Raw genomic sequence first — 24354 nt, 5'->3', positions numbered from 1 at the left:
TGGCCCTGCTCATAGCTTCTCTGAGTTATTCAAGCCCCTTCGCCACGACAAGGCACTGATCCATGAAGAAGTTGTAGGAGCCTACATACACAACACAAAACACTTGGAAATGTACATCCAGTTTTTTTCCTTTTTTTTATTTGGTTATACGTAAATTTTGCACTGGGCAATGCCCATTAACTTTGGGGGAGCCAGGGCCTTCAAACATTTGTGTGTGTGTGCTGTGTCTCTCAACTTGGACTTCTGCTGCTGCTGCTGTAGATAAAGAGAGGTAAGTAGGGCGGCATTTCTGGTCTAGTTTGTGCACACACTGGCTATCTTCCCCTGAGGGAGGCGGAGGCCCAAGGTGCTGTTGCTGCTGCAGGAGCGCGCTTCGCCAGTCACGTGGCGCGTCCTCCTCCTGCGCCGCCTTCGCCGCTGCAGTTCCTGCGCCCGGGCAGCTTCGCCGGCACCAGCTCGGAGTGAGGGGCCGCCCTCCCGCCTCCTGCTGAGGAGGACGCTCCCCTCCTCCTCCTCCGCGGCAGCAGCAGGGATGAAAGCGGACTCCCCTTGAGGCGCCGGCCGCCTCCTCCTCCTGGCGATGCGCGCGCCCTTCCCGGGCAGGTAAGCGAGCGGCGGTGGCGCGTTGCCCTCTCCGCGGGCATCAGGTGTCGCTTTGCGCCCGGGCGCGAGGAAGTCTCTCTCTCTCTCTCGGCGTCCCTGGTGGTGTCGTGTTCAGCCGGCGGCGTCCGTAAGCGCTTGGGGCCGCCTCAATGAGTAAGTCGCCCGGAGAGGCTGGTTCACGGATGGGGGGAGCGCATGGAAGGGAGAGGCGCGGTAGGCTCAGGCGCCCCAATGCGCTGCTTCTCTCGCCGTCCCTCCAAAGGTCAGTCCGGGCGCTCCTGCTTTCTCTCCGAGGCAAGGAAAGGCTCTCCTCCTGGTTGAAGATCCCGCGGAGGTCATATAACCGGGGTGGGGGCAGGGAGAGGAGACAGACCTTCCCTGCTTCGTTTTGTGGCCCTTCTTCAAAGATGCTGGATTTTGGAGCTGAGCACCAGACAGGCAGGTGGACGCGCACAAGGATTTTTAAATGAATCTCTTTCCCATGATCAGTTGGTATATGGAAATGGATGCTTTCGTTGAGATTCCTGCTTTGCAGGGGGTTGGACTAGATGACCCTTGGGGTACCTTCCAATTCTATGCCCCCAGGGATCCTTGCTTCTCTTCTCCAGTGCTTTGGAGGGAACTCATTGGTAGAGGGAAAGGCACTTTGTGCATGTTCAGAGGCATAGCCTGCTTGGTCAGATTTTCAGGGATGAGGGGTGGCACTGGAAATAGATGGGGCTGCAACCTTTAATTGGTTAATATATTAGATTCAGCATCTTGCAACTGATTAAAAGGAGATCCTTATTAAATGGACAATTAAAAATGCAAGTTAAGTATCAATTTGTTTTATTCATGGATTTTGGATAATTTATACCCAAGCTTTCCCCCTTTGTTTCAAAACTATTCTTAAGTCATGTAAGCTTATGCAGATTTAATCACATATCTGATTCAAACCAATTTGATTTATCCATACAATGACTTATACTTGAAAGTTTGACTGCAATCCTAACCACACTTATCTGGGAATATGCCCCATTGATTTCCTTGCTTCCTTCCTAAGAGAGGCTGGGATGGTGAAGATGAAGTCTTCACCTACAATCTCTAGATCAGTAGATATGGGACTCAGTGGCGTAGCGTGGGTTGTCAGCACCCGGGGCAAGGCAAGTAATTTGCGCCCCCTAACCCGGAGCAGGGTCCCCATAGATCCCCTCGCGAGTGCGAGCGCGCCCCCCCAGATGTTGCACCTGGTGCGGCTGTCCCCCCTGCACCCCCCACGCTACGCCACTGGTGGGACTTTGATATGGGTATATCCAGTAACCTTGCAGAAATGTGAGTAATCACTCCAAATGCCTGATGATTTTACCCATGTGGCCATGACAAAGTTTCTCGTTCAAACAGTAACACAAAATGTGGAAACTTTGGACATGAAAATGTTCCTGATCAACGCATTTGGCAATTTTAATTGCAGTCATTTATGGATACATTAGGGACTCTGTGTGATGCTCCTGTTAGTTAGCATTTTTTTGCATGTATCCGTGCTGTGTATCTTGTCATGCTATCAGCTGTGAAAATGAACAGAACATCAATTCCTGTGTAAATGTGTGCCACTCTTGCAATGCCCTTGTTTCCATCAATTGGTGTGTGAGGGAGACAAGAGAGTCGACATAGGTTGGCACTTATCAGCTGCATAGCCAGCCTTGTGGGTTTTTTCAAGCTCAGGTTGTATGTTAACATATTTTTAAAGAGCTAAATTAGGGACTTCTATCTAGTGCAGAATTTTGCTGCATTTGTCTGTAGTTACGGACCCTGGTTTGGCAAAAAGTGAATCAAAGTCACTACTTTGTAGAAAGCAGCTGCTTTCTCACGTGTGCAGAATTTTCTTTCAAAAATTGAGCTGTTCTTGTTTTCTATAATGGCAATTACAGTAACCCTATACATGTCTACTCAGAAGTAAGTCCTGTTGGGTTTAATAGAACATACTCTCTCAGGTAAATGTGTATAGAATTGCAGCCTAAATGACCCAAAGAGATCAGGTCAGCGTTTTGTGATGTTTTTAACAACTTGATTATATGTATGTTTACTTGAAAGTTAAGGCCCCTAGTGGGATTACTTCCCTGCTGAAAGCCGTCATCCAATGTGCATTTCCTTTGGGAAAAGCACCATCAGATTTACTTCTAAGCATACCTTCAGATTGAGCTATACCTGTTCTTAAATGAATGCACTGCACCCTGCTTGTAGGCTCTTGGCATATTTTGGTCACTGCTGCAGGTAAAACGCTAAATAATTCACATACCACTTGCAAGAGATAGGGGCAAGAGAACTAGAAGCAATGTCATCGGTCAAGCTGTAAGCACTTCTACGACATTTGTGTAACAAGTAGAGCAAAGGGGATGTTCTCCATTGGCCAGATGTAATCTACTTTCTGGGGACCTCAAATCTAAAGCAGCTGCACAGTTGCAACTAAGACTTCCAAGTACCTTCCTTCCCGTTACTACAAGGTTGGGGAACCTGTGCCCATCCAGAAATTGCTGGACGGAAACCTCCTTCATCCCTGACTACAGGCCACCCTAGCCCTAACAATATCTAGAAGGCACCAGGCTTCCTGTTTGACAGCCTCATTGCTGGTCAGAGAAATAAGTTAGTAAATTAAAACTCAGGGGTAAAGAGATGCTTTCCCTTTGGTTTCCTCACCTTTAAAGAATCTGCATTCTGCAAATAATTATCTTGATACCGATTTGTATTTAGTGAAAGCGAGGTTTCCCAAATTTGGGTCTCCAGTTGTTTTTGGACTACAGTTCCCATCATCCCCGACCACTGTACCTGCTAGCTAGGGATGATGGCATTTGTAGTTCAAGAATAGCTGGAGACCCATGTTTGGGAAACCCCGTGTGAAAGGATGGAGAACCTGAGGCTTTCCAGATGTTGCTGGACTACAACTCCTAGCATTCCCTGATGATTGTCTATGCTGGCTGAAGCTGATGACTGGAGCACAATAGCTGGAGAACCGCGGATTGCTGATTTAGTAAATCCGTATCTTGGAACTGTATGTGGGTAAGAAATAAAGAACACTCTGATCTGATGACCCGTATTATAAGAAATACAGATAAGTTCCAATTAAGAATTTATATGCAAGGGTGTGGTTTTTTGCATAGCTTTTTATTTTTTAAGAAATCTGTCTTCTATTGTATCCAAGCTCTAGTAGGAAAACCAGAAAAAAACCAAGATGTGGAAATACTGTGTTTATGGAAAATGCCTCCATTGCTCATCTCTAAAAATAGTGCTTTCTGTGAGTGAAGCATGGGAACTGTGTGTGAATTAGTTTTTCTGTACTCTTAACTAATTCACCCTTCCCTGCTGTGCTTAGTTGATGACCTAATAAGCCTGATCATATGGGTTGGCTGGTCCTTGGGATGAGTGTATATACCTGGTTTCTGTTTTACACCGTACACATCTGGGCTGTGCCACTCCTAAGGGCAGTGGTTCTCAAAGTGGTTCTTTCTTCTCGGGCACAGTTTCAGAATAAAAATTTGGTCGTACCACACCAAATCTTCCTATTGATAAGAAATACTTTGGAAAACAAAAAGAAACCAACTCCTGGCAGTGCTTGATATATAACATAGAACACAACTACTTTATAATATGATCATGGGACATCCAGAAAGTATAAAAACAATGCAGCTACATAAGAACATGGGACCATTCCCAAAATATAATTGTAAACGAGCCTATTACATATGTACCTATTCAAACTGAATGAGAGAGGCATGAGCTTGCTTTTGCTGGGTAATCTCATTTATATTAGGTCTAATTTGAGACAAGCAAACTCTCATCTCCTCATCAACACAAAGAAGGCTTTCTCTCTTCTGATCTTTCATATTTGTCAAGAGTTGAAAATCCCTGTTCACAACACCATGTTGTGGAGAACTGCAGCAGAATAGCTAATGCATTCTCTCCAACACTCTCCAGCACAACACGGCAGTTCAGGGTCAAAACGAGGATTATCCTCAATATCATTTGATGTTCTCGCTCTCATTTTGAAAATGTACCTGTCCAGATTCTGCAAATTAAAAAATAAAATAAAATTCTGATACAATGCTACACTAAAATGTTTAAGTTTCTTTGATGGTCCTTGAATCTTCCTGCCACACCATCTACTCCTGCCACACCCTTTGAGAACCACTGCCTCAGGCGGTTGGGCCAGATGACCCTCAAAGGTCCCTCCCAACTCTACAACTCTATGATTGTCTGTTTCCTTCATGGAGACGATAGTCCAGCTCATATAGTAGAGATGCTCCTAACCACAAGTGTAATATTTTCTGTTAGTCATTCTGAGCTTGCTAATGTCTCTTTGGTTTAATCACTGGGTTGCACATTCCAGCAATGGAAAACCCTGAAGTGGTGGTTGTAAGCAGCTGCAGTTCCCATGATGATGAAAACGTCTACAGCTACAAGAGGCGCCCTTCAATGTGTCAGGAGTTGCTTCTGGAAGATCAGCTGAGAAGGAAACTTAAATTTTTCTTCATGAACCCCTGTGAAAAATTCTGGGCCCGGGGGAGGAAGCCTTGGAAACTTGGGATACAACTTCTGAAAATTGCCATGGTTACTATCCAGGTGAGAGACAATGGGAAAGCTGCAGGTTGCCTTTTAGAAACGCCCCAAACCGTATTATGTTGCTTGGACATGACTGCAAGAGGCTATTGATACTGAATTGAGATACAGTGGTATCTTGGGTTATGTACTTAATTCATTCCGGAGGTCCGTACTTAACCTGAACCTGTTCTTAACCTGAAGCACCACTTTACCTAATGGGGCCTCCTGCTGCTGCCGTGCCGCCGGAGCACAATTTCTGTTCTCATCCTGAAGCAAAGTTCTTAACCTGAAGCATTATTTCTGGGTTAGCGGAGTCTGTAACCTGAAGCGTATGTAACCTGAAGCGTATGTAACCTGAGGTACCACTGTACTCATTTGAGAAATACATTTCTGGAATTACTTTTAATACTAATGGAAAATGTCAAAACTTGAAATAAAATGGAAATGGCTCCAGTGTTTCAAATTATGAAAGTTTGCGAGAAAAATAAACTCCTCTGATATTGGAGGCCCAATAAACACCCAGCTATGCCACTAAGCAAAGTGAGAGGTGGGAGCTACCCCCGCTTGTTCTTTCGGAGCCCTCTAGATCAGGGTTTCCCAAACTTGGATCTCCAGCTGCTTTTGGACTACAATGCCCATCATCCCTAGCTAGCAGGACCAGTGGTCAGTGATGATGGGAAGTGTAGCCCCAAAACAGATGGAGACCCAAGTGTGAGAAACCCTGCTCTAGACATTTCCTTTTGTTGTCACATGACCTGCCCTGGGCCTCCTAATCTAGCTGTTGCATCAAGCATGGTGGACAGTATACAACTATACACCATACATTTCCCCCTCACAGAATCCTAGGGAATCCTAGGGACTGTATCTTCAGAGATTCCCAGCACCCTCAACAAACCGCAGTTCTCAGGATTCTCTGGCAGAAGCAATGTGCTTTGAACACACAACACAACGGATTGGAACCAGGGAGGGATACACCCAGTAAACTGAGAATATACTCCTACCTTGCCAACTTTTTCTTTGCTGAATAATTTAAGAACCGAAGAGAAGAATAAGGTTGCATTTCTGAACTCAGCCCTTATAAGTTTATGGTAAAGGTAAAGGGACCCTTGACTATTAGGTGCAGTCATGGATGACTCGGGTTGCGGCGCTCATCTCACTTTATTGGCCAAGGGAGCCAGCGTACCACTTCCGGGTCATGAGGCCAGCATGATTAAGCCACTTCTGGCAAACCAGAGCAGTGCACGGAAACGCCGTTTACCTTCCCGCCGGAGCAGTACCTATTTATCTACTTGCACTTTGACGTGCTTTCAAACTGCTAGGTTGGCAGGAGCAGGGACCGAGCGATGGGAGCTCACCCATCGTGGGGATTCGAACCGCTGATCTTCTGATCGGCAAGTCCTAGGCTCTGTGGTTTAACCCACAGCACCACCCGCATCCCAGGTTTATGGTAAAGTGCCATAATTGTATTATTTTAGATGCCTGCTGAAAACGTTTTCGACGGGCCTATCCAGACACATCATTGGTTACAATATTTTTTGCTCTATAAGACTCACTTTTTCCCGCCTAAAAATTAAGGGGAAATGTGTGTGCGCCTTATGGAGTGAATGCAGGCTGCACAGCTATCCGAGAAGCCTGAACAGCAAGAGGGATTGCTGCTTTTGCTGCGCAGTGATCCCTCTTGTTGTTCTGGCTTCTGAGATTCAGAATATTTTTTTTCTTGTTTTCCTCCTCCAAAAACTAGGTGCGTCTTATGGTCTGGTGAGTCTTATAGAGCAAAAATGCGGTACTTGTTTTATTGCGATTCATTTTTCAAAAGTATGTTTTTCACTGTTTTTAAATACATTTTTATTTTAAATTACAGATGTGTGTTTGCTACCCTGGGATCTTTCGGGAGGAAGGGTGGGATATAAATTTGATAAATATAAATATGGTCTTAGCCATAGCTGTCCACACAGCAGAGAAATGGCCTGTGTAGAAACATGCAGCTTTTAACCAGCTGAAATTATTTGGAATATAAAAAACAACAACTTTTGCTCTCTTTTCTTTCTTTCATTTTGTGTGCGGTTGCCTTCAGCTGGTAGTGTTTGGGTTAAGCAACCAAATGGTAGTGGAATTTAAAGAGGAGAACACGGTGGCTTTTAAACATCTCTTCTTGAAAGGCTACACGGACAGACTGGATGACACCTATGCAGTTTATACGCAGATAGATGTCTATGATCAGATCTATTTTGCAATAAATCAGGTAACTTCACTTCCTACGAGCCATGTAGAAGCAATTTACAATACAATAAATATAGCAGCTGGGGTTATTCTACAAGGGTGCCGTTTCCCATGAAATTTAAAGCTGGCTTAAAAAAACCAAGCAACTACTCCCCGACTAGGTGGAACGCTCTGTCACAAGAGACTAGGGCCCTGCGGGACTTGACATCTTTTCGCAGGGACTGCAAGACGGAGCTGTTCCACCTGGCCATTGGTTTGGACTCAGACCTTATGTTTCCCTCCCCTGATGGTTTTGATCTATGGGCTACTATTAAAATGAGGTTGCATTTTAAATTGTATTTTAACCCATATTTTAATAAATTGCCCCCCCATTATGTTTTTATTGTAATTTTACTGGTGTTAGTCACCCTGAGCCTGGCTCTGGCCAGGGAGGGCAGGGTATAAATAAAATTTATTATTATTATTTACATCTTTCTCCCACCTTTTACTTGAAGGAGCTCAAGACTGACAAAATACAAGGTTCTGTTCATACATTACCCTCAAAACAACATTGTGAGACAGGCTGGGTTGAGTGGCCCAAGGTCACCCAATGAACTTTATAGATGAGTAGAGATTTGAACCTGTTGGATTGCTCCTAGTCCAACACTACACTGACCATACAGACTTTCTGTACAGACAGAATTGCACAACAAAAGTAGTCAACACTAAAACTATTTTCAGGTGCTTCTGCAGGGAATGGGGAACCTGTTAGTCCTCCCCGTGTTCTTGGACTTTAGCTCCCTTCAGCCAGCAGAGCTTAATGGTCTGGGATGATGGGCATTGGGAGCCCAGCAACATCTAGAGCACCCCACAGGTTCCTCCATCTCTGTGCTGTTGTCTGCAGAGAGAGACCTTTAGCCCTGCCCCAGAGCTGTATGACTCATTCAGCTTTTTGCTTCATTTTCAGCAAAATCATGCAGAGGTGTCTTGCACATTCTACAGAGAAGTAGGGACCCTCACCTAGTTTGCATGGCTACAGAGAGTGAGGCCAAAAGAATGTACCTGCAGATCTGCCGTACCAGTGTTCACTCCTCAAGTGATAATGGCTAAAAAGGACTTGGGTTAGCTGTATGGTGTAGGGCAGATAATGGCTGATCCGTGGTCCCTGAAAAACATATTGCACAAGGCTTCTCAAGTGCTGACAGTCAGATGAATGTCTATGCATTGCAGAATGTTTTGCCCCTCAGAGTTTGATTTCAAACCATGTAGGCTAAAAATGGGCGTGATGTCAGGTGACTGGCCCCACCCACCTGTTAAGCTTAGTTCATGGATGGGTGTGTCAAGATGAAGGAACCCATCTGCCAGATTGACCTAGTCCCCCACCCTTGGGCTTAGGTGAAGAAGTCTACTTGAGCCCAAATCTGGGACATGTACTTGTTTTGATAGCAGCTTGAAAACCATTTTCTCACCACAACATTTGGGAGCTAATGATGTGGAACCTGCTTCTGTCCTTGTCTGGCTACCTACCTGTTTGGCAAGGGCAACAATATAAGGATTTCCTTGTATCCCATCTTGTTTCCACGTGGCCCAAGAGACTGTACTGCCTGAGGCAGAGTAGCAAATGCTGCCATTCTAGGTGCAGAATACATAAGGCCAGTCAAGTTATTTTGGCTCTTGAGGCACCCCCCCCCCAAGCGCTCCTCCTTGTCTCTGGCTGTAAAAATCCAAGAATGATTAAATACCTAACCATTTGCTGGCCTTTCAAGAAACCCAAAATAGTTGTCTATAGCGATCACTTCATCCTGTCTAATGATAGGGCCAGCTCTGTAGTAATTCTGCAGGGTCACAGGCAGGCTAACCCCTGTTATTTGTCTTCAGCGTCTGAGCATAGTAATAGTTAATAGATAACACCATTCTCATGAGCCAAACTTAATTCCCAAATCAGAATTCCAGAAACTCCTTCCCACTTATAAACTACCATAGTTCAAGAGCCTGTAGATACAGTCTCATTCAAATTGGTACATGCCTTAAGTGTGCTTTTTGTGAGTCACTTGTAGTCACTTGCTGGTTTTCAACTATTTGGGTTTCTGTTGTGAAACTCCCCGTGAAAAATCCTTAAAGGGCAAAGAAACTGCTCATCTTTGTCCTAATTCCTTGTTCTTTGCTTACTTAAGGGAAGAAGGCAAATAGAAGCTCAATAAAATGCAGATTCCGATCTCGACTTTGTCCATACAAATTTAACTAAACCCAGTGAAACCAAACATAGCTCATTTATCTGGATGCCCTCAGATGCTCCCTTGACCTGACAGGAGGATGACCTATTTCTGAAAATCAGAAGAGTTTACAAAATGAATAAACACCAAAGACAAGACAATAGAAAATGTTATTTTGTAATTACAGTTACAAAAACCTAATGCAGCCAATAACATAAAATGCATTCAAAGCGGCACATTTAAAATTAAACATTAAAAGCATGTTGAAACGAAGGTATTTTAAATAATATTTCCAGAGAGGTGATCTGTGCTGGTCTGCTGCAGCAACACCAGCAAAGAGTGGCACCTCAATGTTATTATGGCATAAACTTTTGTAGACTTAGACTCCAGTTGATCACCTAAAAACCAAGAGAGGGGACCAGAATATAGTGATGCCCCGCAAGACGAATGCCTCACTAAACAAAAAACCCGCAAGACGAAAGGGTTTTCCGATTTTTAGCGGCTTCGCAAGACAAATTTCCCTATGGGTTTGCTTCGCAAGACGAAAGCCCATAGGGAAATCTCCGGGGACAGCGAGGAAGCGCAGCGCGCCTTCTCCTCTGTTCCAGGACCTGTCCTGAAGGCTTGTGGTGGGAGGAAGGTTTTCCTCCCCACCGCCAACATTCAGAAGGCTGTTCTGAAGGCTGGCGGTCGGAAGAAAAGCCCTTCTCCCCCACCAGCCTTCAGAAGAGTTCCCGCAGGGCTGCCTAGGCTGCGGATAGCAGCCTGCTGCCCCGCGTGAGGGGCACTCTGCTTCAGAGCGCCCCTCACGCCGGGCAGACATCCGCAGCTTGGGGAGCCCTGCAGGAGTTCCCCGCAGGGCTCTCCAAGCTGCGGATAGCAGCCTGCTGCCCCTATCCGCAGCTTGGAGAGCCCTGCGGGGAAGTCCTGCAGGGCTCCCCAAGCTGCGGATGTCTGCCCCTCGTGCGGGGCAGCAGGCTGCTATCCGCAGCTTGGAGAGCCCTGCGGGGAAGTCCTGCAGGGCTCCCCAAGCTGGAGATGTCTGCCCCGCGCGAGGGGCGCTCTGCTTCAGAGCGCCCCTCGCGCCGGGCAGCAGGCTGCTATCCGCAGCCTAGGCAGCCCTGCGGGAACTCTTCTGAAGGCTGGTCTGAAGGCGGTCTCCATAGGAATGCATTAATTGATTTTCAGTGCATTCCTATGGGAAACCGTGCTTCGGTGGACGAAAAACTCGCAAGAAGAAAAAACTTGCGGAACGAATTAATTTCGTCTTGCGAGGCACCACTGTATCTCCAAAGGGAGGACGTTCCACACACATTTGGAACCACCACTGGGATGATCCTGCCTCCAGTAGCTGCTTATCTGATATCGTGCATCAACAGGATGGAGAGAGAGCCATCTGAGCTTCCTCTTGATTGTCAGGCAGGTTCATATGGGTTCATTAACCATCTGTCAGTTTTGGGTTAGTATTTACAGCTGCGTACCATATCTGTTGGAAATCACGCCTACGAGAAGAAAGGAGCCGAAGAGACACCTATGGCCATATGCCAATACTTCTACAAGCGAGGAACCATTTGTCCTGGAAATGACACTTTTGATATTGATCCAGAAATCGAAACTGGTAATATATATTTTTATTACTCAAGTCTTGTGTTTGAGAGAGAGAAGGGGGTGGGGAAGAGGTCAATTTCCTGTCATCACTCATATGCAATACCAACTGTTACTCTTGAGGTTTGTACACACACCATCTCATTCTAGAATCAATGGAGACTTAAGTACTTGGTTTCCTCCCCCCCCCTATATAGCCCACATACATAATCTAGATCCATTGTGTTGCTGTTTTCCCCTGGTTTTTATTTATTTATTGAGAAACTGGTGTTCATTCTGAAATAAGAGCCCATTTCACATTGATTCAGCATTGCCCCACATTTGAAAAACAGATGTCGGCAGTCCTGACACTGAGGGGCTTATCCTTAACTGCCCAATGAAGTTGTGGGTGGCCATATACCAAGATCAAAACCACCACTTCCTTCTTCCTTCTCCTGGGGCACAGTACAGGGAGAAAAAGGTACATGGTGGGTAACTTAATCAAAGGGAGAGCTTCCCAATGCATGTCAAATCAAACATGCCTACCCTTGTGGACAGCAGGATCTTCCCAAACCTGGGCTTCCAGCTGCTTTTGGACTACAGTTCCCATCATCCCTGACCACTGGTCTTGCTAGCTAAGGATGATGGGATTTGTAGTCACAAAACAGCTGGGAACCCAAGTTTAGATAGATAGATAGATAGATAGATTCTTTATTGTCATTACACAAGTGCAACATTGCACAAGTGCAACGAAATTGGATGCCATCCCTTAAAAACAACAAAGCAACACAACAACAACAACCAAACAAACCACATTCCACCCACACCCACACCCATCAAACTCCCAGGTCACACTATCGAGTTACTGCATTTAAAAAGGCCACAGCTCTTGGATAGAAACTATTTTTCAGTCTATTTGTCCTTGACTTGATGTTTCTGTATCTCCTGCCAGAAGGCAGTAGTACAAACAGACTGTGTCCCGGGTGAGATGCATCCTGCAGGATATTGTTTGCTTTCCTAAGACAACGGGAACCGTACAGTTCTTCCAAAGATGGGAGGGGATGACCAATAATCCTTTGGGCTGTGGTTATGACCTTCTGGAGCACCTTCCTCTTCCTAGCTGTACAGCTGGAGAACCAGGCACAAATACAGTATGTGAGAATGCTCTCTATGGAGCCTCGGTAGAAGGACACCAGCAGTCTCTCACTCAGATTGTTCTTCTTTAAAAGTCTGAGGAAATAAATTCTCTGCTGGGCCTTCTTCACCAGAGCAGTGGTATTTGCGCTCCAAGTCATGCCCTGATCGATAGTCACTCCCAAAAACCTGAATTCCGCCACCCTCTCCACCCGTTCCCCGTTGATATACAAGGGCTGAATGTCCGCCTTTTTTTCCTGTAATCCACCACCAATTCCTTGGGAAACACTGATCTAGACTCTTCTTTGCCTTGCGAGATGCAGAGTACTTCCCACAAAATCTGTCTTGTTTTTTCCTCACAGAATGCTTTTATGTGGAACCCATGCTGCCTTTGGAAAACAGGACACTGGGGAAGAGCGTTTTCAACTTCACTCTAGACTTCCATAGGTGAGGCGGGAGTTCTCGGTTGCTGGTGCACTCGCATGTTGTTGTTAGTAATGGTGAAATAAAATCCCCAAACTCTTCTTCTAGACTTGTGACTCTGCAGCTCACATTCAAACTGAAGGCTATCAATCTCCAGACAGTCCGTCACCACGAACTACCAGATTGCTATGATTTCACTCTGACAGTAAGTACAGGCTTCAGGTTGAAATGTTCCCATTTGCTGTAGGGCCCCAACCAGTTTTTCCAAAGGGCAGCTTGGAGAAGGGGTATGGTGAACTCAAAGCTTCAAGAAGACGTACGAGGCAGAAAGGGCCTAGCAAATCATGGGGCTGAAGCTATCCCTTGCAAGGGGCACCAGATGCCAAGTCATGTGGCAGGGATCATTTCTGTTATTTTAACATCAATAGTTTGGTTCACCATTTGCAAATACTTACTAAACAATATTAAGGCATATGGAACATAGGTAAAGTGTATAGACTTGCACTTCAGGGATATCCAGTTTATGAAGTATAAATTCATGTTTCCTTTTCCATTACAACTTGGATTTTGCCAGTGGAGTATATGGAGGATGAGGATGTTGGAAAATTCCATTCCACCTTTAGTTGCAGACATGGAACTGTTGCATGTCACATGTCTGTTTACATACCAGCACAGTTGCTGGGAACTTCCATTGTGTGTATAGCTTTTGCTTTTCACTGTCTCTCTGAGGAGAAGAAAGGGAGACGACATGTTTTCTTTGTCCTGATTTAATGAATCTTTAGCTGTTAGTATGCTTCCACAAGCCTCATGCCTGTTCTGTTTGCACAGTATGCTCTGCTAATATAGCGTGGTCAGACTTTTGAAGTCTGAGTCGCTGATTTATGTCGCACCAGGGATCGGGGGATTGTCATGGCTGGAAGGGCATGATCCGAAGGATGCCGACAGAGGCATGGACAAAGTGACAATAGCCAAGGGAGATGTTGAGAAGATGCGCAGAGCACCGAAGCCCCATTTTCCTTGAGGCAGTTCAGCCATTTTGACTTCAAAGATTTCATCAGTGGGCTAAGGGCATCCTTGCAGAAGTACTGGGGGGGGTGAGGGGGGACCACTTATATGTTGGGTCCTGGCAGGCCAACTTGGTGGTGTTGGACAGCAGCACTTCAACCATTGCTAGACAATGAGCTGCTGTTTTAATTCCTCCCACTAGCTGAGGTTTTGCCAAGGCACTGTGGGAAATTAAAATGGTGGCTTCCAAGCCTAGTTGCCTGGTGTCAACTGAAGCACAGAAGAGATTTTTGAAAAAGAAGATTCCGGGTCAATCATCCGTTATGGGCATTGCAGCTGCCCAAGGATTCCAGGCGCCAACTCCAGGCCTCTTTTCAAGAATATAATTTTGGCTATCATGGTGCAGCAGTTATAGCTAAACCAGGAATAGCCAAGGTGGCACTCTCCAGACGTGGCCCATCTCCCATCACTTCTGACCATGAGCCGTGTTAGCTGGGGCCAACAGGAGCTATAATCAAACAACATCTGGCAGACACTACGTGTTGGTTATCTCTGTGTTAGATACTTGCTTATCTTCTAAAAGTGAATGCTATTACCCCAGGAGTGGTGTGTAGTATCTCCGTGGAAAGCTCTCTAATGCTGGGAATGGCATGAAAAGTTGCAAAACATTGTGTTTGTCCGTTGTGTTTCAAATTCTGCTTGCAGCCAACTATTCATCCTTGCTTCCATTTAACTGCTTTCGAGCAAACAATTGGGAATCATAAGACGTTTCAATCTGATGTGTCTTGCTAGAAGAATGTTTGTCAGATCCAGCCTGTCTCAACGGCACGTCAGTATGATATATGGCTTCAGAGCTTTCTCTCCAAATAGATAACTGCTTTTTTGTCTCTGACCCCACAGATAGTCTTTGATAACAAAGCACACAGTGGGAGAATCAAAATTAGCCTAGACAACGATATTGCCATCAAGGAATGTAAAGACTGGCATGTTTCTGGATCACGTAAGTAAAAATCTCATATTCAAGGTTTCTTGTCTCATCTTCTTCAATGTCCAGGTCTTTTAAAAAATGCATATTCAATCAGTGCAACAGGTGGGAAAGGATGAATTCCACCCTGTATCGGCTTTGACTGTTTCCTTGAAGGTTTCATATTCATGAGCATGTTCCCTCAAGTTCGCTGAAAACTTTGACTAGTAGAATTGCTTGGCCAACCGAAGTTGCACCATGATCCAAATATTAACGAAAAATAGAAACCTCATCTCCACTGAGGACAAGTCTCCCAATAGGAAATCGACTTCTCACTTAGCATCATTGCTAAGGGCTACTTTTCATTTAGCACTTTTTAAAGATAAGCAGTTTATGGATATTGTTGGTGTTATTGTTGAGAAGGAGAAGGAAGGCATATTTAGCAAGATGACATTTAACACTCTCTTAAAATAAAAAATTATTGCCATTGGCTTTGGGGCTGAAGTCCAAGACCTCAATAAAGGTGTGTCTGGCTTTTATACACAAACACACACACTGTGTGTGTGTGTGTGTGTGTGTGTGTGTGTGTGTTTGAGAGAGAGAGAGAATATGCACACTTTACTGAAAAATAAAAAGTACATAATTACAAGTGCACAGAGTAAGATAAAACACAAAAATGAATAGTACCCATGTAGAAAACAAAATATTTATGTATGTGACAATAGCTGCACAGATGCTACCAGCCCAGAGATTGAAGGAAGAAAGAGTCCCTGCCAGAGAGGAATGGCAAACTAAGCTGATGGACTAGCCGAAATGGCAAAGCTGACTGGAAAGCTCAGGCACCAAGAGGACAAAAACTCTTTAAAAGAATGGGAAAAATTTATAACTTACTTAGGAGACCACTGTAAGCAGATGAAAACATTAGCAGGATTTTAATATTACTTGTAATGTAACAGGTATTATGCATAATATGGATGAATACAAAATATAGATTAGGAAATAATATGTAGCTGAAAATGTTCACATTAGAACCCATGGAAGGGCTGGGGGGAAGTCACAAGAGAGAAATCTCTTTAAATGGATATGTATTTGGAATTGTTATAAACTTTTTTTGTTTGTTTGCAAAATCTAATAAAAATGAATTTCAAAAGAAAAGAAAAGAAAAAGGACAAAAAATGAAAAGGAAATTGTATACATTACAAAAATAAAATAAAATGAAACGTTATTGTAGTTATTAGCCCTTAGCCTAATATGGTATTTATAAAAATGAATTCCAAATATCATTATATCCTTCCATGGCAAGTCTACGTTTGTAAGATACTACTCTGACCTACACAAACGTACTGGTGTGAATGAGAATGGGGTGGAGGAGGGAATGACAATTACCTACAAGTTTGTTAGGGTTTTCCCCCTCTTTCTCTTCCAGTACAGAAGAACACGCACTACATGATGATCTTTGACGCCTTTGTCATATTGACATGTCTAGCATCCCTGGTTCTCTGCACACGATCTGTGATTAAAGGAGTTCGTCTGCAGAGGGTGAGTTTAGGGTTTGCTGGACAGCACTTCCCAGTGTATTGTCGTTTGCAGCTTCTCATATAATAATTCCTCCCCTTTTTCCCTCTATGTCTGTGTCCCCTCTCTCAGGAATTTGTATCTTTCTTCCAACAACACTATAAGAAAGAAGTCTCTTTCACGGATCAGATGGAATTTGTGAATGGCTGGTATATCATGATCATAGTTAGTGATGTTCTAACACTAATTGGTTCTACGCTGAAGATGGAGATACAGGCTAAGGTAGGTAGCAGGCTTTTATGCTGAACAGGAAACAAATGTTTCCCCTGCTCTTCAACTGGCCTTTAATTTCTTGGCATCCTAGGTTAACAGCAATCCTATACATGTCAGTTCAGAAATAAGTCTTAAGTTCAATGGGGCATACTCCCAGCTTTGTAGGTCTAGGGATTGCTGCCTAAATATTTTTTGCCTGCTTTCCCCCCCATTCATGTTGTGAAGATAAGAAGATGCTGCTGGACAGGCCAATGGCCCATCAAGACCAGCATCCTGTTCTTACATTGAGGCTGACCAGATTCTAGTAGATGGTATTCAGAAGCATTGCTGCTTCTATAACTGTGGAGGCAGATGCCATAGCTAGTAGCCATTTATCTGTCTAATCCATGAATCTGTCTAATCCACTTTTAAAGCCGTCCAGCTTGGAGGCCATTGCTGGCTCCTGTAGGAGTGAGTTCCATAGTTTAATGTATGAAGTGGGAGCCAGAAGCATCTCTGGGCACGTGGAGGAATATCATCAGTTGTGCATGTATATTAAATTAATGTTCTAATACAAACCACTTTCCAAATACTAATTTCATCTAAAACAGGGTTCCCCAAAGTTGGGTCTCCAGCTGTTTTTGGACTACAGTTCCCAACATCCCTGACCACTGGTCCTGCTTGCTAGGGATGATGGGAGTTGTACAAAAAACAGCTGGGGAACCCTGATCTAAAAGCATCTCTACTTATCTCTCCAGTGCACCTTGAGCCTCTGGAGGATCCTTGTTCACCTGGGTCATAGTGACACCCCTCAGGAAAAGAATGGCCTTACCTGTCTGCTATTGCTGCAAAAGTAGTTGATGTTTCCCCCTGATTTTTGTCTGGCAAGTCTGGGGTGCCTCCTGTCTTATAGTGAATAGAGAGGGTTTTATCTAGGACAGCTTGTACAAAATGCAGTCCACGTATCTTATCAAATGCTACATCTCACCAAGACAGGTGTTTGATAAGGAGGCAGGTTGTGATCCAGATCTACCTTGCTCCCATCCTCCCAATCACCACCATAATGTGACTAAGATTCAATGCTATTATACCTAATCTGGGTAGTTATACAAAACAGCTAATAACGTTCCAAAATTCTGTTTCGTACAGAGTCTAACAAGCTACGATGTCTGCAGCATCCTCTTGGGAACCTCCACCATGCTCGTGTGGCTTGGAGTGATTCGCTACCTAGGCTTCTTTCAGAAGTACAATGTAAGGATTACCTAGGACCTCCATGCTGTTGGCATTTATTTTGTTTCCTGTTGCTATCTAGCTGTACTGAATGCAGGGCTGAAGTCTGATCGGCAACACTGGATTGTTTTGCTTTTTGTTTTGTTTTCTGCAGCTGCTTATTTTGACACTACGTGCGGCTTTGCCCAACGTCATCCGATTTTGTTGTTGTGCTGCTATGATTTATCTGGGCTATTGTTTCTGCGGCTGGATTGTGCTGGGCCCATATCACGTCAAGGTATTGCAATCTAGGGGTTGTTTGTTTGTTTGTTTAAGCCTTGCATATAAATTTATTTAGCTCCTTCTGCCCCATAAAAAACCATACCTACTGAGGGAGATGAAAAAGCCACCCGTGGATTTTATTTAGGGCAGCATGCCCCAAACACAGAGTAGTTTCCAAAGCTGTCTGTGTAGAAGAAGAATCGCATTCAGCTTGTGTAACAAGACTTCACTGTCCTCTCCTCTCCCCTGCAGCCTTGTGTGCAGCCTCAGAATCTGCTGTGAAGAGTTGGAGGACTCTCTGTAACATATTTTGGAGGCACACCGGAAAAGGAGAGGAGTTCTGTTGCACGAGTGGCAGTCTGCACAAAATTAGATTATGCCCACAACACCCAATTTACCTCTGATTGGGACTCCAGTTTTGCCTGTCCATTCCCATGTATGGCCCTGTATACGGAGATAGTATTAAAGTATTGTCCAAATGATCTACTATAGTGGTACCTTGGGTTAAGGACTTAATTCGTTCCAGAGGTCCGTTCTTAACCTGAAACTGTTCTTAACCTGAAGCACCACTTTAGCTAATGGAACCTCCTGCTACCGCTGCTGCGCAATTTCTCTTCTCATTCTGAAGTGAAGTTCTTAACCCGAGGTACTATTTCTGGGTTAGCAGAGTCTGTAACCTGTAGTGTCTGTAACCAGAAACGTCTGTAACCCGAGGTACCACTGTATTTACTGTACACTATGTGTGGCTGGGACCCACACATCCCCAATAAGGTATATAACATGTTTGTTTGAACTTGCTTCACTAATCTGTCAAAAACAAACACCAATCTTTTTTTGTTTTGTTCTGGTTCCTCTCTTCCAGTTCCGTTCCTTGAACATGGTTTCTGAATGTCTCTTTTCGTTGATAAACGGAGACGACATGTTTGCTACTTTTGCAAAGATGCAGCAGAAAAGCTACTTGGTTTGGCTGTTCAGTCGAATCTACCTCTACTCTTTCATTAGCCTTTTTATCTACATGGTTCTGAGTCTCTTCATTGCCCTCATTACAGACACCTATGAAACAGTTAAGGTATGTGTGAACCTTTCCAGAGTGATGCATGCTCCAGTTACCTCCCTCTTGGACTACTACAATGTGCTCTATGTCACCTTTGAAGGTGACCCGGAAACTACAATTAATCCAGAATGTAGCAGCTAGACTGGTGACGGGGAGCGGCCATATAACACCAGTCCTGAAAGGCCTACATTGGCTCCCAGTAGGTTTCCGAGCACAATTCAAAGTGTTGGTACTGACCTTTAAAGCCCTAAATGGCCTCAGCTCAGTATACTTGAAGGAGCATCTCCACCCCCATCGTTCTGCCCGGATGCTGAGGTCCAGCTCCAAGGGCCTTCTGGCAGTTCCCTCACTGCGAGAAGTGAAGCTACAGGGAACCAGGCAAAGGGCCTTCTCGGTAGTAGCGCCCACCCTGTGAAATGCCCTCCCACCAGATGTCAAGGAAATAAACAACTATCTGACTTTTAGAAGACATCTGAAGACAGGCCTGTTTAGGGAAGTTTTTAATGTTTGATGTTGTATCATGTTTTTAATATTCTGTTGGGAGCCACCCAGAGTGGCTGGGGAAACCGAGTCAGATGGGTGGGGTATAAATAAAATATTATGTATTATGTATTATGTATTATGTATTATTATTATTATTATTATTATTATTATTATTATTTTATTATTATTATTATTTCCTTGTAGGGAACCAATGTTAATGTTTTTCTCCCACTCCCCAGTTATTAAGAAACTTCTCCCTTAAACTTCTCCACTGCTATAGAGGGGGCCAGCCCTGGGGACAACTGCTGCAGTCTGGCTGCTTGAGCCAAAACATCTTGTTTCAGCAAAAAGGTTCGCAGCTGGTCTCTTGTGGAAGGAAGGAGCCCCATTCTTTTCCACTTTAGGCTCTAGGTTTGAAGGGAAGTAGATGGCAGGCCACCTGTTTCACTTCAGACTTCTCCAGCTCTTTATCAGCTGAGAATTTGTATTTCTTTTCTTTATTAATTAAACTTGCCATTTAAAAATGTAAATACTTCAATACAAATCCTCATCTGCTACCGTTGGAGTTGAGAAAGAAAAAGAGAAGACGTAGAAGAAAACACCAACTCACATAAAGCAGTCAAGGGCAACCAAATAAATCAGCCCCAGTTTAAACATATATGTTTCTATGACATCCAAACGTCCCAATAGATATCCAAATGAATTCGATGTTTATAGGGAATACATTCCAATGCAACAATTGCAGTGAGGTGCTTGGAGAATTGCATAGTAGATTTTGGGTTTCCCAAACGCTTGAAGTCCCAGCAACCAGAAGGTTTTGCTAGATACACTTTTGTTGTCCTGCTGTTGGTTCCCATACCACGGGAATATAATTTAAAAGTACGTGGACACTGCAAATATCTAGGATTTCTCCAGGACAAAATTAATGCCAACAGTAACTTCAGACCCAAAGGAAAATATCACTGGACACACCTGCATCATATGCAATGCATTTTCAGCATTACATCTCCAGCATCTATCTGCATCAGACATTAAAGAAAGACCTTGGAGTCTGCAGCTGAGAATTAGTACCAGCAGATTTTTTTAAGGCAAGCATCAAGGCACTGTGCATGTGCTGCCCTAATCTCTAGCCTGTTTTGGGAGTTTTGTGGGGAGGTGGGAAAGCATTAGCAAGAATATGATTTTCCTTCATACTTTGAAGATTCGTCTCCCATGGTTTGAAGAAAGTGCATTTTGCACGTTTACATGACAGGTATATAAAAATATTTTATAATAAAATAAACCACTTTATCCTTCTCTCCTAGCCCAAATTTTCTACCCAGCAAGTCCACCCACAGCACTCCAACCCCCCCTTTTAAAAAAAACCACAGGTGAAATGGTATGCTGAATAACAATTAAAATTACATCTCTCCATTGATTTGCGTACAGTGGTTTGTTTGAGATTCTGTGCATTGATGCTAACAACAACGCTTTTTTTTTAAGCACTACCAGCAAGAAGGCTTTCCAGAGACAGAGCTCCGTGCATTCGTAGCACAGTGCAAAGATCTACCAAACTCTGGGAGGTACAGGTTAGAAGACGAAGGCCCTGTAACAATCTTCTGCTGCTGTAAAAGGTTAGTAACTAAATGCAAACCCATACGGAGAGTTGTTTCCAGAAAGTATCACTGCTAGCTTGTGCTCACTGCTCCACCCCAATTATGCAAAACTGAACTGGTTGCTACAGTTTCCAATTTGGCAGTTGCCAGATTACAGAACTGAAGTTTAGACAGGCAACTCCCCACTTACATTCCGGGGCCCCATGCACATAAATGAACCTGCGTGAAGTGGGGAAGCACCCTCTAAAAGCCCTCCCTGCCGCTCTCTCTTCAATCCACAACAAAAAAATACTGTATCCAAAAATATCCACAACTAGAATTGAAGCTCTGGTGTTAGCAGGAGGCTGGGGGGCATTCAGGAAAACAGCTTCTGCTGCTGCACTCCCCTGCACGCCAGCTGCTAGCTGGGGCGGCTAAGCAGTGTAAACAAAGCCCCACTGTGCCGCCTGTCTTTTCATAAGCTTCCTCCACCCACACTGATGTACTCTTTGGGCTCTGGGGAGGGTGTCTCTGTGAGCCACAAGGACTTTCACACTCTCTCCTACCATTTCTGGGTATGAATTGAATTATTTCCCGGTGCCGTGTGTATGCGTGGTCATGCACGAGTCAAACATATGGAGGTGGGGGGAGTGCCTGTATTACTCTATACTCCAAAATAAGCATTGAGCCACTCTGTATTAAACACCCTCTGCAAAGATGCACTTAGTTCTATTTGAATACAAACTACTGCAGGCATAGGCAAACTCAGCCCTCCAGATGTTTTGGGACTACAACTCCCATCATCCCTGACCACTGAGTTCTGTTAGCTAGGGATGATGGGAGTTGTAGTCCCCAAACATCAGGCCTATGCCTGAACTATTGCATTTGCCTGATATGTTATTAAATGTGATACCCCCCCCCCCCACCGGGCAGATTTAGTATAGCTATAAGGGCCTGTGGATTTAAAAACCATCCAGAAATGTGCTTTGGGCAGCTCCAAATGACACCAGGTTTAGGTAGAAATGCATAACACACGCTCCATAGTCATTTATACCTATATTCACACAGATTTGCATTAAAGCAGCATATCTGAGAGTAGCAAAAAATTAACCATTGAGCAGGATAGGATTCATGGGCATCTGGAAAGCGAAAGTCTCCCAGTTGCATCAGGGTATGCAGGCCCAGAATGAGGTATGGGTGTGTGAATGGGGAAATGTGCCCTGAGTGGCAGGTTGCCCTCCCCGGTGCTGGTCAATAGTTCAGTGATGTTGGGAGTTGCAGCACAACAACATTTCACTCCTCACCCCCATTTCAAAGGCAACTGGGGCTGCCAACAAACAGGGCAGCAAATCGCCCTGCCTGCGTCATGTTCTTGGAATATCTCTGGGCCTGTGTGGGGCCAAGAGGCATCCAGGGGAAAACAAATTGGAAAGGGGGTGCCACTGGAAATCTGAGCTTTCCAGGAAGGCAAAGGTAAAGGGACCCCTGACCATTAGGTCCAGTCCTGGCCACTCTGGAGTTGTGGCGCTCATCTTGCTTTATTGGCCGAGGGAGCTGGCATACAGCTTCCGGGTCATGTAGCCAGCATGACTAAGCAGCTTCTGGCGAACCAGAGCAGCACACGGAAACGCCATTTACCTTCCCACCGGAGTGGTACCTACTTATCTACTTGCACTTTGACATGCTTTCGAACTGCTAGGTTGGCAGGAGCAGGGACCGAGCAACAGGAGCTCATCCCGTTGCGGGGATTCGAACCGCCGACCTTCTGATCGGCAAGTCCTAGGCTCTGTGGTTTAACCCACAGTGCCACCCGCGTCCCTTCCAGCAAGGTAGCCTGAGGTAAATTTTTTAAAATCCAAAAATTGGGATTGGTAGGTATCAAAAGAAAGGAGTGGAGGGTACCACATTGATGACCCCAAACTTAAGGCACGTTCATGAGGGATCCAGACGATGCATTAAGAAGAAACATGTTGTGAGAAGGGTTTTAATGCAGGGCCATAACAATGGGCCACAGCATGTACCACTGTACTCTTTTGGCAGGAACTAGAAATGTGATCTTGCCCGTAAAATGCAGTACACATAATGTCTTTCACACAAAACAAGAAGTATTGCTTCATGAAACCAAATGATACGGTGTTTTGAGCACACCAAGCTCAGCCGAAACTGCTTACATGCACAATCAATTCAATTATCAGACATGCAGTACAACCCTACAGCAAGTTTAAAGGTAAAGGGACCCCTGACCATTAGGTCCAGTTGCAGACGACTCTGGGGTTGTGGCACTCATTTCGCTTTACTGGCCGAGGGAGCTGGCGTACAGCTTCTGGGTCATGTAGCCAGCATGACTAAGCCGCTTCTGGCGAACCGGAGCAGTGCACGGAAACGCTGTTTACCTTCCCGCCGGAGCAGTACCTATTTATCTACTTGCACTGCGTGCTTTCGAAATGCTAGGTTGGCAGGAGCAGGGACCGAACAACAGGAGCTCACCCCGTCGCAGGGATTCAAACCGCTGACCTTCTGATCGGTAAGCCCTAGGCTCTGTTGTTTAACCCACAGCACCACCCGCGTCCCAATACAGCAAGTTTACTTAGAAATAAATATTGAGTTCACTGAGACTTTATTTCCAGGTAACTATGCTATAGTTTTAGTTGTTCCATTAGTTGTGTTCCAAGGAACTAATCTTGATCCCTCCCCCGTTTTCAAGGTCTTAATGAGAATAGCAAGAATTCTTGAATATATTTGGAGATTCCTGGACGGCGCTCTCATTACAGATACTTAACTGAACCATCAAAGAGAAAATTCCTGTACACAAGGCACGAAACACCCACGAAGGTCCTTGCAAGATTAGCTAACTTTAATTACTTCCTAGTGCATTCATTAGAACTTCAGCAAAAATCAAAGCAGAATTGCCTGGGTTTAGAAGCATTGTTGAATATAGGTATATTACTATCTTAGTCCTATAGGCACCATGTGTGAATACTGTCCACTAATGATTAAGGACACTAGTTGTTTTTCAAAACTGCTTTGTTTGTTTTAGTTCTGTGTACACATCTGCATTATAAGTTGAGGCAGTGGCCTTCTTGATGCTGCCAAGGGATCAGGGCCAAAGTGAGGGTGCAGAGACTATCAAAACTTATAAAAACCTAATGGGCTTCAGGAGGGCCTTTTTCAGAGGGAACTCACAGGACCTCAGTTCCAGCACCTCTCAGGTGGGTGCTGTTGCCATTCTGTGAGAACAAGGGAGGTGTTCACGGTGAGTTCTGGCACTTCTTTTTCTAGAACAAGAGC

General features: G+C 44.6%; 2 protein-coding genes across 7 annotated transcripts in view; one reads left to right on the top strand and one right to left on the bottom strand.

Annotated features, from left to right (window-relative positions):
• Window positions 1–24354, bottom strand: part of DNAI3 (dynein axonemal intermediate chain 3) — a 71214-nt gene that overhangs the window by 37152 nt on the left and 9708 nt on the right. Inside the window, exons 1-2 of one of the 3 annotated variants that reach the window (XM_083743325.1) lie at window positions 17297–17515; window positions 8437–8539 (exon numbers count right to left, since the gene is read on the bottom strand). The exons of the other annotated variants lie outside the window; for them this stretch is intronic. The gene's annotated coding sequence lies outside the window, so the exon portion shown is untranslated. Of the gene's footprint in view, window positions 1–8436; window positions 8540–17296; window positions 17516–24354 lie in introns of those variants that run through there. 3 annotated transcript variants of the gene reach the window in all.
• Window positions 408–24354, top strand: MCOLN3 (mucolipin TRP cation channel 3). 4 transcript variants are annotated; one of them, XM_083743437.1, is made up of 14 exons: window positions 408–603; window positions 4964–5196; window positions 7250–7417; window positions 11052–11205; window positions 12668–12752; window positions 12837–12933; window positions 14634–14733; window positions 16124–16236; window positions 16345–16494; window positions 17614–17715; window positions 17849–17971; window positions 18818–19024; window positions 20975–21105; window positions 23771–24354. In XM_083743437.1, exons 2-14 carry the CDS (start codon window positions 4966–4968, stop codon window positions 23775–23777), a joined length of 1668 nt encoding a protein of 555 aa, XP_083599563.1. In that variant the 5' UTR covers window positions 408–603; window positions 4964–4965; the 3' UTR covers window positions 23778–24354. The 4 variants fall into 4 exon arrangements, with proteins under 4 accessions (XP_083599563.1, XP_083599565.1, XP_083599562.1 ...); XM_083743436.1 differs by lacking the exon at window positions 408–603 and adding an exon at window positions 616–756; XM_083743438.1 differs by lacking the exon at window positions 408–603 and adding an exon at window positions 1873–1914.

This window comes from Podarcis gaigeae, assembly GCF_964106915.1.
Source record: "Podarcis gaigeae genome assembly, chromosome: 6".
Taxonomy (NCBI): domain Eukaryota; kingdom Metazoa; phylum Chordata; class Lepidosauria; order Squamata; family Lacertidae; genus Podarcis; species Podarcis gaigeae.
Note: the sequence above shows the minus strand (reverse complement) of the source record. Positions and strands in the feature narration are given on the sequence as shown.